The sequence below is a fragment of the Tetrao urogallus genome (genome assembly GCF_951394365.1).
Source record: "Tetrao urogallus genome assembly, chromosome: 19".
In the NCBI taxonomy this organism is placed as follows: domain Eukaryota; kingdom Metazoa; phylum Chordata; class Aves; order Galliformes; family Phasianidae; genus Tetrao; species Tetrao urogallus.
The window spans coordinates 5,881,205-5,896,993 of NC_136832.1; the positions used below are offsets into that span (position 1 = coordinate 5,881,205).

General features: G+C 45.8%; 1 protein-coding gene across 1 annotated transcript in view; it reads right to left on the bottom strand.

Annotated features, from left to right (window-relative positions):
- Positions 1-9,581: 9,581 nt before the first annotated feature.
- Positions 9,582-15,789, bottom strand: part of FNBP1 (formin binding protein 1) — a gene marked incomplete at both ends in the record, with an annotated part of 81,723 nt that continues 75,515 nt past the window's right edge. Inside the window, 5 exons of the mRNA XM_079544799.1 lie at positions 9,582-9,616; positions 11,810-11,968; positions 12,808-12,947; positions 13,380-13,501; positions 14,333-14,465. Coding sequence (XP_079400925.1) covers positions 9,582-9,616; positions 11,810-11,968; positions 12,808-12,947; positions 13,380-13,501; positions 14,333-14,465 — 589 coding nt within the window. The remainder of the gene's footprint in view (positions 9,617-11,809; positions 11,969-12,807; positions 12,948-13,379; positions 13,502-14,332; positions 14,466-15,789) is intronic.

The window sequence follows — 15,789 nt, forward strand, 5'->3', positions numbered from 1 at the left end:
TCTGTGAAGGATGGGGCGGGGAAGGTACGGCACAACTGTGTGTGCGGATGGACGGGGAACCCTGAGGAGTCAAACCTATTCCTTTGTGTGGTACTCGAAGGCGTGTGCAGCTCCCACCACCACTTTGGGGAAGGCAGGTGTCCTTGGCCATCCTTTCATGAGGTTCTGGATGTAGGGCTGGTACTACGAAAGACTGGGAGAAATCAGTTTCTCTGTAATTGGTTTTTGTAGCCTCAGTGGGAAGAAAAACTGGTGGTGAGATTGCAGGTGGACTTCACTAGCCTGTGTTTTGACCTGAGCCTTTCCCTCTTCTTTGCTTACAAGAAATCAGCACTCAGCTTGTCCTCAGTAAACTGATTCTCTGCTCCTTTGCAGGTTTTGCTTTTGGCACTTTCCTTTTTTAACCTTGTGTAAAGATAATGAGATACTATTTATGTTTCCAGTAAGCAGCATTGCAACTAGAGAAACTTGTTTATTTGAAGCTAACTAAAGCCATGAGGTCTCCTGGTAGTTTTGTGCTGATGGTGCACAGTTGTCACAACTTCCTAGTTTTGCTCCTTATCTAATTCCTGCAACTTCAGTTGCAAGTGACTAATTTTGAAATATCTGTTTCATTCTCCCCTAAGCCCTAAAGTTACACCTTCACCTTCCTGGCAGGATTTTCTGCTCCTCGTATCTGATTTCATGCGTTCAGCATGTTTTCAGAGAACAAAGCTGGAGGATGAGTTCTCCTTCCCTCAGTACTTATTTCCCCTTAAGCTCCTGGCAGCTTGCTAGATATGGGATGCAGCCTCACAGGTTAGACTCAAAGCTGTTCAATGGGCAAAGCTGTTCAATGTAAGCCCAGAACCCCTTCTCAGAACGACCCTGCTGTCAGCACAGATCTGTCCTTACATCTGTCATGAGAAACAAAGGATGAGTGGGGTCTGAACAGGGTGACCGTATGTTTGCACAGTCTGCTCAGGTGGGCAGGGCCCTCTTGGAGCACTGGAGAAGGTGCCTGGCTGATCAGGTGGAGTGGCTTCAGAACGAGCTGCTTTCTGCAGACAAGCCTCCACCTGTGTGCTGAGGTCATTTAGCTTCTCAGTACAGATGTCCTTTGTGTAGGCAGTCGCTCATTTAATGAACAGAAATAATGTGCTCCCTCATCTGCTGCTGCTGTGGACTGTAATAACAGCCAGCAGAGAGAGGCAGGAGGACAAGGGAGTGTGAACACTACCTATCCCAGCAGGTCTATTCTTACACAGTTCTTCCTTCACCTAAGACAAGGCCACAGCCAAACAGCTGGGTGTTCCAGTGAGCTTCAATGGAATCTCAGTAAGGCAAAGCTGGCAAGGCAGAGGGGACCTCTCTTGGGCTAAGGACCAAAACTGTGCGTTCACAGTGCTGGAACCTGCCTGGTTCCACAGCATCACGCCTGGGCTCGGGGGCCCATGGAAAAGAGAAAGGAAGGGAGGGCTGTGCTTTCACTCACAGAGCGTGGAGAAGAGTGCAGAAGAGTTTGAAAAGGAAAAAATGTGGCCTTCAGATTTTTTTTAGACCAAAAGATTGCTGTAAACAGCAAATCCTTCTTTAAATAAATCCTGTAAATGGTTCAGCATGTTAATTTCACTATCTTGTTTATTGGATGCCTGTATATGCCCAAGGGGAGGTCAAAGAATGAGCTGCTGTCGGGATTTCTCATTGTTCTCAGCTTTGTTCACCACTGCAGCCTTCTTGGAAGCTGCAGAGCCTGTAGGGCTGCATGTCTGTGTTGTCTGTGCCGTTCAGAGGATTGTACAGATTGTAATAATGCTCCTGTGCTTCAGTGTTATACTTGTGCTGAAAACGCGTTACAATAAATATATGTGCTTCCAACACGCTGCACGACTGCTGCCTGCCTGCAGGGCCCGAGCATCTGCCAGCTGCCTCCGTGTTCATGGTGCTAATGAAAAAAAAACCCCAAAAACACCCAAGCTTCCTGCTGCCACGAGGCCTTGCAGTAACTCCTGAGCAGTCCATCAGCTGATACTGAGCTGGGGCAGAGGAGGGCGCCTGCTCCCCAGGCAGCCTCTGTGCACAAAGCCTTCCTGCTGGTGATGGTTCAGCCAAGTTCACCTCAGAAAGCTGGGCTGGCTGGGAAGCACGTGCTGGGTGAGAGCAGCAGCGTGAGGGAAGCCGCGTGCGAGGGGAGGAGGCTGGAGTTTCTTGAGAAGTTCAAGCTTTCTAGAGCAGAGCCTGTGCAGTTCTTGTCAGTGTTGTGTGGCCGCAGGGTTCCACTCACTCCCTGCTAACACATGTGTGCGTTGCTTTGCTCCCAGCAGCACTGTGACTGCAGGCCCAGAAACACGGTGCTCTCAGTGACAGGCTGGCTCACACTGCCATGGTGACCGGCAGCGCTGCTGAAAGATGGGGGTGATAGAAATGCACCCCGGGGTGAAGGGGCTGCGGGAGACGAGCAGTGGCTGCCAGCTGGGTGAATAACACGGCATTAGCTGGAGCCTGGGCTGCCCAAGGCGCTGGGGCAGTGAGGACATGCAGCTCGTTCTCTAGCAACTTGAAATCAACCGTCAAAACTCGCATCCAGCAAACAAACGCCGTAACCTCAGCAACTGCAGAACAGTTTGTAACATTCCAGGAGACATTAACAAACTCCCTTCCCCAGGGATGGGATTATACAGCGTCTAGACAAACGCTGCACTGGCCAAACCTAACTTTTTGTTATCCTCTGTCCATTAAAATACCCAGAGCTTAGTCCTGCATCTATATTTCATTTGAAACGTGACATCATTGATGCTTTTCTCAGACCCCCGCCGTAAGTGTCTGGTATTTCTGAGCACATCTCAGCACAGCTAGCTTTGGGACTCGCTGTTAATGTAAGCCAGATATTATGGCTGAGCTGTATCAGCTCAGATCTCTTGCTGACTGCAAAAGAAGAACTGTTCATACACTGGAATGACAGAGCTAGCTTCATGATTTCAGATTCTCTGCTCCCCCCCAGTCCTACGGAAGCAGCAGGAGGGGGCTGATTTACATGCTGTTCTCCTGTTCACTACTCCCAGGCTTAGATTGCAGCCTCATTCTGATGCAGCTGAGACTGGGATACACCGATGACAAATACTCTGCACTAACCTGACCCCTAGAAAGGGGAACAGCTCTTCCTTCCATGGTGCACAGCCAGCACAGTGGAACTTCACCCCACAGCTTCCCTTGGCCATCCTTTGCCTCAGCCTGATACTGGAGCCTGTGGTTGCCAGTGATGCATCTCCACCCTCCTGAATGGCCAAACAGCATCCTGTACCTTCAGTAACACATCTGGTGGAGGTAAAGCTCAATTTCCTTTTCCTCCTAGCTGCTGCTCACCTTGGCTTCAGGTTCCTGTCTTCAGTCATTCTGTTCTGTTTCTATGTGAAGTTAGCAATGCTTCTACTGGTGAAGATAAATCACAGGTAGAGCCAGACTGATGCTCCCTCCGGCTCGTTGTTTTCCGAAAAGCACCAAGACATGGAGCAAATCTCTCAGCTCAGTTTTCTCTCTGCTTTTGAGCATCCTTTCTAGCACACTGTTTGATAAACAGTACTGATCTGTCCTTAAATTGACAGGGATGTTAATTAGTGCTGGCAAAGAACAAATGAAATTGTTAAAACAGCAATCTGACCTTAGATCTCTACAGAGCTGCTTCAAGTGAAGCATCGCTGACCATCAGCTGCACAGCTGCACACCTTCATGGCTCCTGGCTGAAGCTGCTTCCAGTGAACTGAGCTGACAGGTGAAGTCAGAAAGTTTAAAATAACAGCAGAAGAAAAAAAAAATCAACCAAAAAACCAACCCATAAAACCACACCACCTTTTTGCTAGCTGGGCAGTTTGATAGAACAGCATCTCAAAGAGAGACAGTGCGTCTCAGAGCCCCGTTAGTACTCAAACACCTGCAAATTCCTGTATGAAAAACAAAGCCAAGAAAGAAGTACCATGAGAATGCCATCATTGTGAACACAGCAGGCTGTCACACTGGTACCTGGCTGAAGCAGAAGGTCGCAGCTCAGAGCCCTTCTCAGCTAGAAATGGCTGTGGAAAGGCAGAAAGGTCACTGGGGAGCCGTATGCCCAAAGCCTCACTCTATCAGAGAGCCCCCAGCAGAGGCTTTGTCTTTTTTATGGGGAAAGAAAAGGAACAAAACCATTTTTCTTTGTCCCTGCAAGATCAAAGGGGTGCAGTGAAACCGTGCTTCTGGAATTAAAGGTTTATTTAAATATGTGGATGACTTTCATTGTTACAAGGTCAATATTTGCTTTCAAATGGAAGCACTTTATTTGGTTGAATTCTGTCTCCAGAAACAAATGGGCAACACCAGAACCTTTTACATTGGCAATGAAATCACAACACTGAGATGCCACCAAAATCTAGAGATCAGTGCTCAAACACACATACACACACATATACAAATAAAAAAGTGCTCGACATCATCATGTTAAAATAGAATTTGGCTTCTTTTAGGTTTTTTGACACTTCAGGCAGGAAAAAAATAACAAACAATATGCATCAAACTAAATGAACTTCTGAAAAATACTCAGCATTAAACACAACTTTCAGTATCAGTAAATATGTTTCTTCTCTATTTACAGATGTTAAGAAAGGGCATTAGAGACTTGCTGGGGACATCAGGGTTTTGCAGCTGTGCAGTTCCCACTTTCGGGCAGGAGAAGTTCAAGCAGAGTTTTTATAAACCAGTGCACATATTCAGTCCTTCTGCTTTTGAATAAGGTAACCTGACCAAGGTTACCCGTTCTTTACCCTGAAGGAAGGCAGCAGAATAGAGATTGTAGGCTACAACATACGCGACTGTCCATCGTTTTTCTTGTGTTCAGTTTGCAGATGCAGGCAGCAGGGAGCTGCTCACCCAGTTTATAAAAACTCCATCTGTGGCCTTTTTATACAACTCTTTCAAAGACAGGCAGCTAAAGCTAATGCTCCTTCTACAGTGCTACTGAACAACAGACGCCGCAACCGCCCCAACGCTCCACAGAGGCTGACAATAATATACTGTCCACCCAGATTAAATATATAAAAGCAAACTTAGATAAAAGTTTGACATAGATGGCACGATGAGAGGTGCAAATGAACTCCCCTCGCTGCTGATTCGACAGTGCATCAGACACGAGAATAAAACACTGCAGCTAAAATATCCTATGGCCATTCTTGCACACTTGCTTCACCACTCAGACCCCAGGGGTGGCACACAGCTCTGTCACACACCTGCACAAAGCCACGGGCACTGCTGCTCTCAGAGGCTCACAGATCCGGGCTCACGTGATGGAGATGGCAGGTTCAGTGCAGAGGGCCCTTCTGACTCCAGAAGGCCGAGGTGTCAGCCCTGCCCGCAGCGCAGGCTCCACTTCGGTCACATTAAAACATAACCTGGTGCTGGTTGATGCTTGCAGGCTGTAAGCAGTGCAGTACAGCGGCTCAGGACCGACTGAGGGGTTTCTGCTATGGAAATTAAAAGCGGGTATCTCAAAGGGAAAGGGACAAAGTTCTGAAGACAACGCTAATTCAAAAATGACTTCATCCCGAGTGAGGAAGACCAAGGCAAACCCCAGCATGGAGAGCAGATGATTCTGGGACACGTGCCCGCATGTTGGCAGCAGAACACCACGCACACATCTGCAAACTACGCCTGCGAGGTTTCATCTCAGGGTCATCAGCCACAGCAGCTCCCATACAAATTTTCCTCCAGTTCTGGGGATGTTACAAGAGATGCTGAAGTTCCCTAAGAGCAAGCAGACTGCCCCAAACGATGGGTTGGTTTAAGGATCAGCAAGGTTGGCTAAGGATAAGTAAGGCCCTCAGGAGCTACAAGGAGCAACAGACTCTTACAGGGCTTAACCAGGTACAGGATTACTGTGACAACTTAGCAACAGTGAAGGCTCAGGGAAACCAATGCATTTGTAGTACAGAGATCTGGAAAGCAATTGACCCTTTTGTTAGGCAGCTTGGGTCATGCAACGTATTTGGAGATAGAAGCATGAGGTGACCCAGTGCCGCATCGCTTCTGCTTCAGACAAAACCGTGTGAGAACAGGATGGCTGAGGGCTGGCTTCTGGGCCAAGGTCCAGTCCATGACAACGTGGGAGAACGAAATAGAGTGCAGTTTTTTTCTTTTCTCTTTTATTATTATTTTTTTTTTTCTAAAAAAAGTTCTGTTATTCAAACGTTAACTGATGAGAACGCACAAGAGGTCATGCAAAAGAAGAAGGTAGGTCTGAAATGCTGAAAAACAAACCGACAAAAGAAAACTGCAAAGAGATTAACAACGAGCCGCAAAATAATGCGGCCCTTGGGAAGGTGGGCGCAGGCAAGGCAACAGGGCGAGCATGCAGACTGAAACAAGAGCAAAATGGAGGTCTTTGTGATGAGCAGAACGGGGCTTCAAACCAAAACGCCGGTGTCTGTGTGTGTCTGTGTGTGTGAGGGAGAGGAGGAAGAAAGGAGGGGGCAATAAAGGGGAAGGGGCAAGAGAACAAGCAGGAAAGAAAGTGTACATACGTGAGCTTGAAGGCTTTCAGGCAACAGCAAGGTCATAGGGATTTAATACTTGGCATGAGCATCAGCCTAGATTTAAAAAAAATAAAGGCTGAAAAGTATTAGTGACTTTTTTGTGGAAAGAAGAATACTGAGTGATGCATGTGGATCAAGTTTAATATCTGCCAATTCAGAGTCCAGTCCAGCTGCTGTAACACTGTCCCCAGGAGCAGCTTACCATGCGTATGCACCTCCTTTCCACGCTGGTGAAACTACCTGCAGGATTAGTGCTAAAGGCACCGTGTGAAATGCTGATGGACCAGTGCATACATTCAGATGGACTGAGGGACAAGGGAGGACAGAAGACAGACCTGCACATGCTTGGGACTCTCCAGGTGCCCTTTGCATCAACGGGCAGCCAGCGGTTCTCTGACCAGCATTGGGAGGAGCTGGGAGGGGAAGTGCTGGTTATTTTGTTTATGGAAGGGCTGTGCCAAGCTGGTAGAAGAGCAGGGAAGGCTGGTAAGTTAATCTGAGCCACAAGTAGCATGCCATGGAAAAGAGCAAGCGTCTGAATGATACTGGGATGGAATTTAGGTCTGAATTTTTCAAGTGGGAACTCCAGACAAGAGTGGGTGTCTGGCTTTCCATGGGTATGTTTAAACTGCCTGCAGGGTAAACAGACCATTTTGTTTCTCCTTCTGTGACAAGCTCGCCCCGAGGTTCTTGCACCAGCACAAACACCTTTAGGAATCTAAAACATAAGAAAGACAAAAAGAAAGAGACTGGATTAGAAAGAGACTGGAGAAAAAGGGTTCCCTTAAGGGTAGCACTACCTGCAGGAGGTTAAAGGAAACCGAGCACCTACAGGGTTACAGAGGGTTAAGCAAAGCTCCTGAACTCAGGCGTACTTCCCACCACTCGGTCACCATTCACCCTCAGCCCTTCCTTCCAGGAAGCATCGCTGGATCGCTGCTTTCCCCTGGGAGAAGGATGTCAAACCCAGGAGCAGCGCCCTGCCAGCACTTTCTCAGCACAACAGCAGAGCAAACAAACAGCCTTTTCCGTTTCAGTCTGCTAAGAGGTACTATATCTGTTCGAGTGAACGATACTGAAGAATAACAGGAAGCCCAAACACAAAGAATTTGGCAGATGAGCCCAGACCAGCCATCCCCTACACAGCAGGCCACCAAGACCCTTCGCTCTTAAGGGAAGTGAAGAAATAAACAGGTAAGTGAAAGTCATCTTAGCCTCTGAACTCATGCTTCGTCACATTCCTGCAGCCACAGGCTTCTGGCTCAGGGTGAGCTTGCTCTGTGGTCAGAGCTATGATCCACAAGTTTGCTTTGGTTGAAGAGACTGCTTTACGGAGAGGAAAAAAGGATGAGCCCAAACTTCCCTCACACCTGTGATGGGGGGGATGACTTTCAGGTGCCCTTTCTGCCCGCTTCCACAGCAATAATGGAAGAAAAAACCTCCATGTGAGAGCACAAAAAGAGCTTCCACAGAGCCACAGCAAAATATTCTTCCTGAAAAAACAATTGCATTTCTACTTAAGGTACCTCTGTGTGGGAAGCAGGTGAAAAGCAGCTCTGGGCCACTTCCTTTCCATTAACAAAGTCAAATTCAAATGAATAGCCATTAAAAAAACCTCACAGGAATGAGAAAATATAATGTTTATTAGGAGAAGACACCGTGGTACATGAAGCTATCAAGAGATTTCTGACAGATGACGACTCTTTCAAAAATAAGACTAGAAATGGAACAACCACACTGGCCAGATTTAACAAACTGTAACACCAAAAGTTCCTATGCAATTCCAACCAGATGCAGGCAGCTGAGGAACCACAAGGGCTTATCAGCATAAGGACCGAATAGTTATCAAAACAGCTACGTTAAGCAGAACAACAACCTATAAAACCATTTATATTTATATATATAAAATGATAAAAACAATTTAAATTCAAGTAACTTTAGTTTTTAAGTTATGTTATATACATATTTTTAATACCAGGAGAACTAAAGACAAGTATTTAACACAAAGATTTTTTTGAAAGCCACAGTCCAGTTGCTCATTAATTACCAGTTCCTAAAGGATTTGGCAAGCATTAAATAATCAGATACGTCCTAGATCAAAAGTGCATCAGCATGGTTAACTTTCACCTATCGCTCTGTGCGAGCCAAGGCTGCCTGCGGTGGTTCCAGCAAACAGCAGAGCACTGAGCTGCCCACCAACCAGGGCTGTTTGTGGAGCTGGGGGATGCAGGGGGAAAATGGAGCAGACACGGGCAGAGGAACCGCCGTGCTCTCATGGCTCCAAACTCATTCCTCGTTCTTCCCCAGAAGCAGAACTTTGCACAACAGTCCCTGCCACTGCGGTCCCCCAGCAGCCAGCTCCTCTGAGGGCAGCAAGCGTGGCTTCACTGCTGGGTGCCACCAAAGTTTATCTGACAATTCTTTCAAAGTTCTTCGCTGTATCACATTTAAAAGAGGGCTCTGCTCCCAAGCAGATTATGAGGTACCACATTTAATAACACAGGATGGGCAGCCTTGAGCACAAAGGTCCAAACGGTTCCAGTATCGACAGCCAGCAGCACCAGCACCTGGCAGGGCAGGAAAGCCCTGCCATAATCAGCTACACCAACAGAGCCCCGAGCAATGCAGCAATGCTCCTCCTCAACCCCAGCAGGGAGAGGTTGGCACAAGCCCCAAAGCACAACCATGTATCTGACAGATGCAGTTCTCAGTCTGAACGTTTTTAGCACTTCTAACAGTCTCCTGAATGCATCGCAAAGGGAATGAATTGCGTTGGCTCCCACTGGTATCAGGAAGGACAAAACTGCTGTTTACAACTAAAGTCATGCCAAGGGGCAGCGCTTCCATCCGCAGTGATGCACATTTAAATTGCAAGGAGAACTTATACATGCATCAGCTGAGCGAGTGGCACCTAACAGAGTCCTTCATTGATGGAGACCAGCCACGTGCATTCATCTCTTCTAAAGAAAACCTTCTGAAATAGATCTCTTAAAACAGCAGTAGCAGCAAACCCGTAGAGCAAAAGGTGAACAGGCCTATGCAAACCTACTCAGAGATTTTCTGAAGTGATTTGTACACATCTGGAAAAAAAAAAAAAAGGCAGAACAAGATAGACATTACCGTTCTTTTTGTGACAGGGTTTGCAACACCCTCTGGCTGGAGTTTACCATGGTAAACTTTACCAGCAGCCCTCAGGCAGCCCTGAGCTGGCTCACGTGAGCAGCACACGCACAGGGGTGGCTGCAGCACACAACTTACCTGTCCTACCATCCCAGAGGCACAGCGACAGCCCGGGCCTTTGCTTGGGCACCTCACCTAAGTGCTCTTTGCACAGCTACACCGAGAGCTGCCAGCTGCTCCAGGGTCTTTTTGAGAACAGGAATTGAAGTGTGTAAATGCTTTAGCACTGTCATTTTCAGGAAAGTTGTGGTTTCCAGGTTAAATAGTCAGGGATTGAATAAAGTCCTTCTACAGCATATTAATATCAAATGAGAAAACTGCAACTTGCCACAAAGTTTGCCTTCTAAATGCAGCAGCATTTCCCATAAATCTTTACACTGCCTCTCCGATGTTTTATGGCAAGTTTTCCATTTTAAAATAAGTAAATCTCATAGTTCGTTTCCATTAGATAGTCACAGCACAGTTGATTTCATTCTTAAAGTCCAGCAAAATTAACGGGAAAAACAAAAGATCTGAACTCCTCCCAGCTGTGTCAGCACTCACTCCCAGCACTGACTGCCCTTCAGCAGCACTCAGGGAGAAGCGTGCAGAGCGCCATGCCTGGTACTTCTGACAGATGGAGATGCCACAGCAGCTCAGCTGCTTCAAGCAGCCTGCATTGCTGAACACCACATCTTCCAGCAGAGCAATAATGCTGCTTTCAACCACTGCCACACACAGGGGACACGATCTCCAAAGGAGGGAACACTGAGTTATGAGGTCTGTCATTCTGTGCTCTCTGCCTCGTCCTGAACATGAAGCAGAGAAAACATACAATACAAACCCACCTCTTAAAGGTTAACCAAGGGAGACAGGGGGGCTGAGTTTACTTTTGCATCTCAGCTGACTGTATTTGCCAAACATAAAACTACTATGACAAAATCAGACCCTAGACTTCCATCTGCAGCAGGTGAGGTATGCACTGATTAATACTGAACCCAGGAAAAAGTGAGCTGATCAAATTGTAGCATTTGTTTACAGAGACAGCTCTCTTCTCTCTCCACTGTCCATAAACCTCTATGAGAATGGTTCCCTTTTCTTTTAAATTGGACGAGGCAGTTTGTTTCACACCAAGAACTTTAAGGTTCTGGAAACACAATGATCTGAATAATTAAATGACTGCAAAAGAAATGCATAAATTATTTAACAGGGGACTTCAAACGTATCAATTTAAAACAGACCTAAAACTTCTCAGTGAATTATGTTACCAGGTATTTACATGCTAGCATGTATTCTACCCAGTATTCTCCTGTATGCACTGCTTGCTTACAAAATACACCCATTTGGGAGGAGTCAAAAGCAACTGAGAAACAGAAGACCGTCCAGTTTAAGCTCAGAGTGCCTCCATTGACTGCATTAGAGCAGAAGACCCATTAGTTACGGGTCATCAGAAAACCTGTACTTCATCTGAAATAGCAAATACAGCCAAAAGAACATTTTCTGAAATGTATCAAGACAGGAAAGAATAAAGATTTTCCTTAACATCGATGTTTAAATGATTGATCAAGGATCACAGAGTGCTGTGTAGAGAGGCTTTGGCAAGACTTCTGCTTCCCCTTCCAAACACACTAACTAAATGATGAGCAGGTTTCAGTTCCAAAGGTCCACAGAACTCATGAGGCTCTGAAAGCTCTGCCACGCTGAGACACAAAACACCAGGCTAAATATCTCCTATATAGCAGTGCACTGGATCAGTTTGGGACAAACTTATGAACATGTCTGAAATACCCCCAGGATATGTAAGGAAAACCAGCAATGTTTCCAAATGGCTTTGTGTTTCCTGCCCTAGATTGGGTGTGCAATGGCAGTGACAGTTGAATGAGCACTTACTAGGAAAGGCTGCATTTCCCCTCTACCACACTAGCCTTCTCTGACCAACAAAAAGCATGTTTTGCAGTACAGCAAGCCATATTAGTCCATGTATGACATAACGCAGATTGTGGCACTGTACAGACTTTTAAAAGGCTCTGTATGCAACGCAAAGTTGCTGGCTTGGGTATCTCTGTGAAAGCAAGTAAAGTAATAATAATATTATTAAATATAAGTCATAGCACCTTTGGCATTTTTGTCCAAATAGACTTCAACATAAGACGTAGGGACATAGCCCTCCTCGTCTTCGTTCCTTCGGATTCGCGTCCACCCATCACCTTTGTCTTCTTCTATTACATACAGCATTTCTCCTTCTGCTACAGAAATTGTTCCTTCATTCTGACCTGAAAGACAAAGTAACAAGGATGTGAAGCTGCCCTGCACAGTAAGAACCACGGGTGGAGTAGGGGATGTTCATGGCATCCTTTGTTGCATCACTAGAATGTGAACAAGAATATATGAGTCTGGAGACAACAGGCTGCAATCTAAGAAGGAACGTGACCTTGATGTAGGAGTTGCCATAGGAAATGCCAGCACCACCTTCAGAAAGAAGTCATGTTATCATTAACCTGAACCTCACAAATATTCTTGTAGCTCAGCTCATGTCCAGCTGTTACAGCTCCTCTATTGGAAAGCAGTGGTTGCAGGCCAGACATTTAAGTACCATAGGCAGGCTAAAACTGTAAGGCATTAATATAACATTAATAAGAACTTACTTAGCTGAGCATCATAACCCTAAGTTATGTAACCCTTACATAAGTTTGTCCTCACAGCAGAACTCCCAAACATGTAACACATTTTTCTACCATAACATGCTCAGCTGATAACACAGCTTAAGCTTAGCCCCCCCAGCTGAAAAATTCTCATAGGAACCTTCAGTAAGAATGGGATGAAGTACACTGAAGGGATGAAGTGCACAACATAGAAAACAATTTTATTCCCTCACTATTTCTCTCTACCACTGTAAGGATGCATTGCTCTAGATTTGGCTCCTCTTCTTGCAGAAGCCCTGCAAAATGCAAGACAAATCCCTGCCCCAGAGCCACCAGAAAACAGAATAGTGCCAAAGCCTCACTCACTCCTTTGTCTATTTAAGTGCTGCAGAGGTTAAATGAAGGTTTCCCACTTGTCATAGGAAGCAAACAAAGCAATAAGTAAAAGAAGAGTAAAGACTGAATGATACCTTCAAACGTATAGAGAGCTTTACATGTTCCTATGGTTGGTAGTGGTTCTTCATCGTCAAATTCATCGTCAAAATCTGTTGCAGGTACTTTCATCTCAGTCTCCTGACTTTGCTCCTCTGTGTAACTGCCATCTGGGCTGCTCAAGAGAGGAAAATACAGAGCAACTATAGCGACCAGCCTCGGGAGCAGGGAGAGTGGCTTGTTTACCCAGCCCTCGAGGCAAGGTGAGCAACTCCAGCTGGAGCAGCTCAGCAATTCCACAGAACGGTCAGGACAGGCTGTTACCATTAGCAGCTGTTGCACTGCGATGGTCTTTTTCTCTCCATAATAAAAAGAACCTATCACACTTGCCTTCACAGCAGTGACTGCAGTGGCCATTATACTTAGAAAACCAGCTCATAAAGTTGGAATATTCTATAAGGCTAAAACTAGTATGCAAAACTCATCACAGAGCCCCTGCCTTCATCCTGCTCACACAGTCCTGAATACGGCAGAGCAAGCTTTCCCGGTGGTGCAGCTAAAGCAAGCAAGTTACCAGCCCAAAGAAGGCAGCTCTGTACAGATACTGTACCTCTCCCGGTCCTGTGCACAGCTGTTCACTGCTGAAGTGTTCTGGGCTTCATACAGCCCGCTCTGCCGCCGTGCCTGCTCCGTCCGCGAGGGCAACCTGCCCTCCACCTCGGCCAGCCAGCCCTGCCAGTGAAAAGCAGCAGCGTCACGTCACTGGAGCTTATGTTCACTACAGGACAGACTGCTCCTCCAGTCACAGTGAAGTAAGACGTGCAGCAGCTCACAGTAGCCTCGGTAATAGCAGGAGAAAAGCTGGGGAGGCTTTCAAATGGGTAAGCAAGCAATCGGTAGTAAAACAAATGACTGTAAGGAACAACGTGAGCAGGCTGTACATCTTCGTGTTTGTGGCCCAGCTTATAGAGTGAAGCCTTTCCTCGGTCCTATAATCCCTCTGGTGTTAATTGCAACGGGATACATTTCTAATGGATCCTCGTGTTCCAAATACTGCTTCATGCTTTTGAGGTTCTGCATCTCTAAGAAGCTTCCTGTTAATGTTACTGTTCCTTAAACATCATCTGATGGCTTCTGTCTTGCTGTTAGACTTTGAATGGTGTTTCCCACTTACATTCCTCCAATTTTCCACAGTCATCTGTAGTCAGATGATTGTCATAATTTAAGCAAGTATCTGAACCTCTCTGGGCAGTCTAGAGAATCCTGCATTTTATCTCCTCCTCTACTTGGCATAGATTTCTGGGCAATTTAAAGAGCACAGCTGTTGGCTGACAATCACAAGCAACAGTGCTTATTTATGTTACAGAAATAGGCCCAAAGATCTCAATTAATGTAAGTGATTAAGTAGCACTTCTCCATACACAAAAATGGATTGAAGCATTTTCTTTCTATCTGGAAAAGCATGGAAGCACTTACTTAGAAGCGTGCATACGCTGAGCTACTTTTCATCAAAGACGTGTGTCCTCATTGAGACCAACATCACATCTACATCCCTCCCCGTACCTCAAATTTCTGCACTTCTAATCGTAGCTTTTCAATGTTCTGTTCAAGTTCTGATAATCTGTGGTCCACACTCGCTGCGTCTCCCATCTGAGGGTTCTTGATATACACGTCTTTCATTTTCGTTAAGGCATCTCTGAGAGACAGAAGAAAAATAAAAGTTCCTAAATGAATATCATCCCAGTTTTGGGGGGAGACAGACAAACAGTTGCATCATTCTTCTCCATCGTGGGCTGAAATCCAATCGAGCAACTGGGACAAAGAGCTGAATGCAGACATAACAGAATGGAGTGATAACCAGAATCTCTCACCCTGCCTGTTGCATTTTGCCTTTTGCAAAGCTGATAGTTTGCAAGATATTTATTTCACACTGCTTAAAAGGAAGCTGAATCCAGATGGTTTGCATTTGTCGCAGCGCAGCAACAGATGGACCTTGGCCCACATAACGCGACCCCGCATCCTGTTAAGCTACGCTGTATTTTTACCAGACTGTTTCTGGGGGCTGTGTTTCATATCAACCCAGATGCCAAATGCCTACGGTTTCAGAGATGTTAATATTAGGGCCCACTACGATGAACGCAGTACCACAGGCCCAATGCTGATATAATACATGCATCAGATCCCTTAGGGAAGCCTGCGGAGCTTTCATTGCCAGCAACGCGCTGCCTTTGACCTGAAGCAAGTTGAACTTAAGGGAGAAGTTATCTGCATGATGAGCGTTTCAGAGCTTAGAGATGGATGCACTTATGAGCTGATTTCCTTTATCCCTGCCACAGCCATTCAGCTTTTCTCTAGGCATTACTTGGGGGGAACAAGGTTAATGGCAGTCCCACGACTCAAGTTAGCGCTCTTTATATTTTGGAATTTCCCACCAAACTCCTGACAATTGCAATCCTGTGCCTGCTTTTGCTCTGTGCAGAGAAAATGAGAAAAAGTGTGGGTGGCAAGGAAGTGGGACTGCTCTGTGGTTGAAACCCTAAGGGACAATATTGCAAACATGTGAGTCACGATGATTACTACTCTTTAACCCCTACTTAACTGCTGCTGTTAATTCCCCAATCGCATACTATGCTCATTTTAAAATAGCTACTCAGATTTTAAAATTCTACTCAGATTTCAACACGGGGTTACCTCAGAATCAATACAGAAGGGTAAATCTGTGCAGAAAGAAATGCAGTTACCACAGAAGGAAAAGCTATGGAAAGTAAAATAAGCATGTGCAAACTTCCTTTCTCATTTATGATATAAGTGATAAATAAAATATACCAATGAAAAAAGTCTGTCAGCAAACCAAAATTAACAGGTTCTTCAAAGCAATCTGGCAGAAAACACAGGCACATCCATGTAAACGTGAAGCACTGTTTTGGATGGACTAACAGCAGTGAGGCTGAGTCTTAAAATCACTCTGGAAAGCAAAGTTCTGCTTTTTTGTGTGCTGAATTTTTAATGCGATTGCAGGA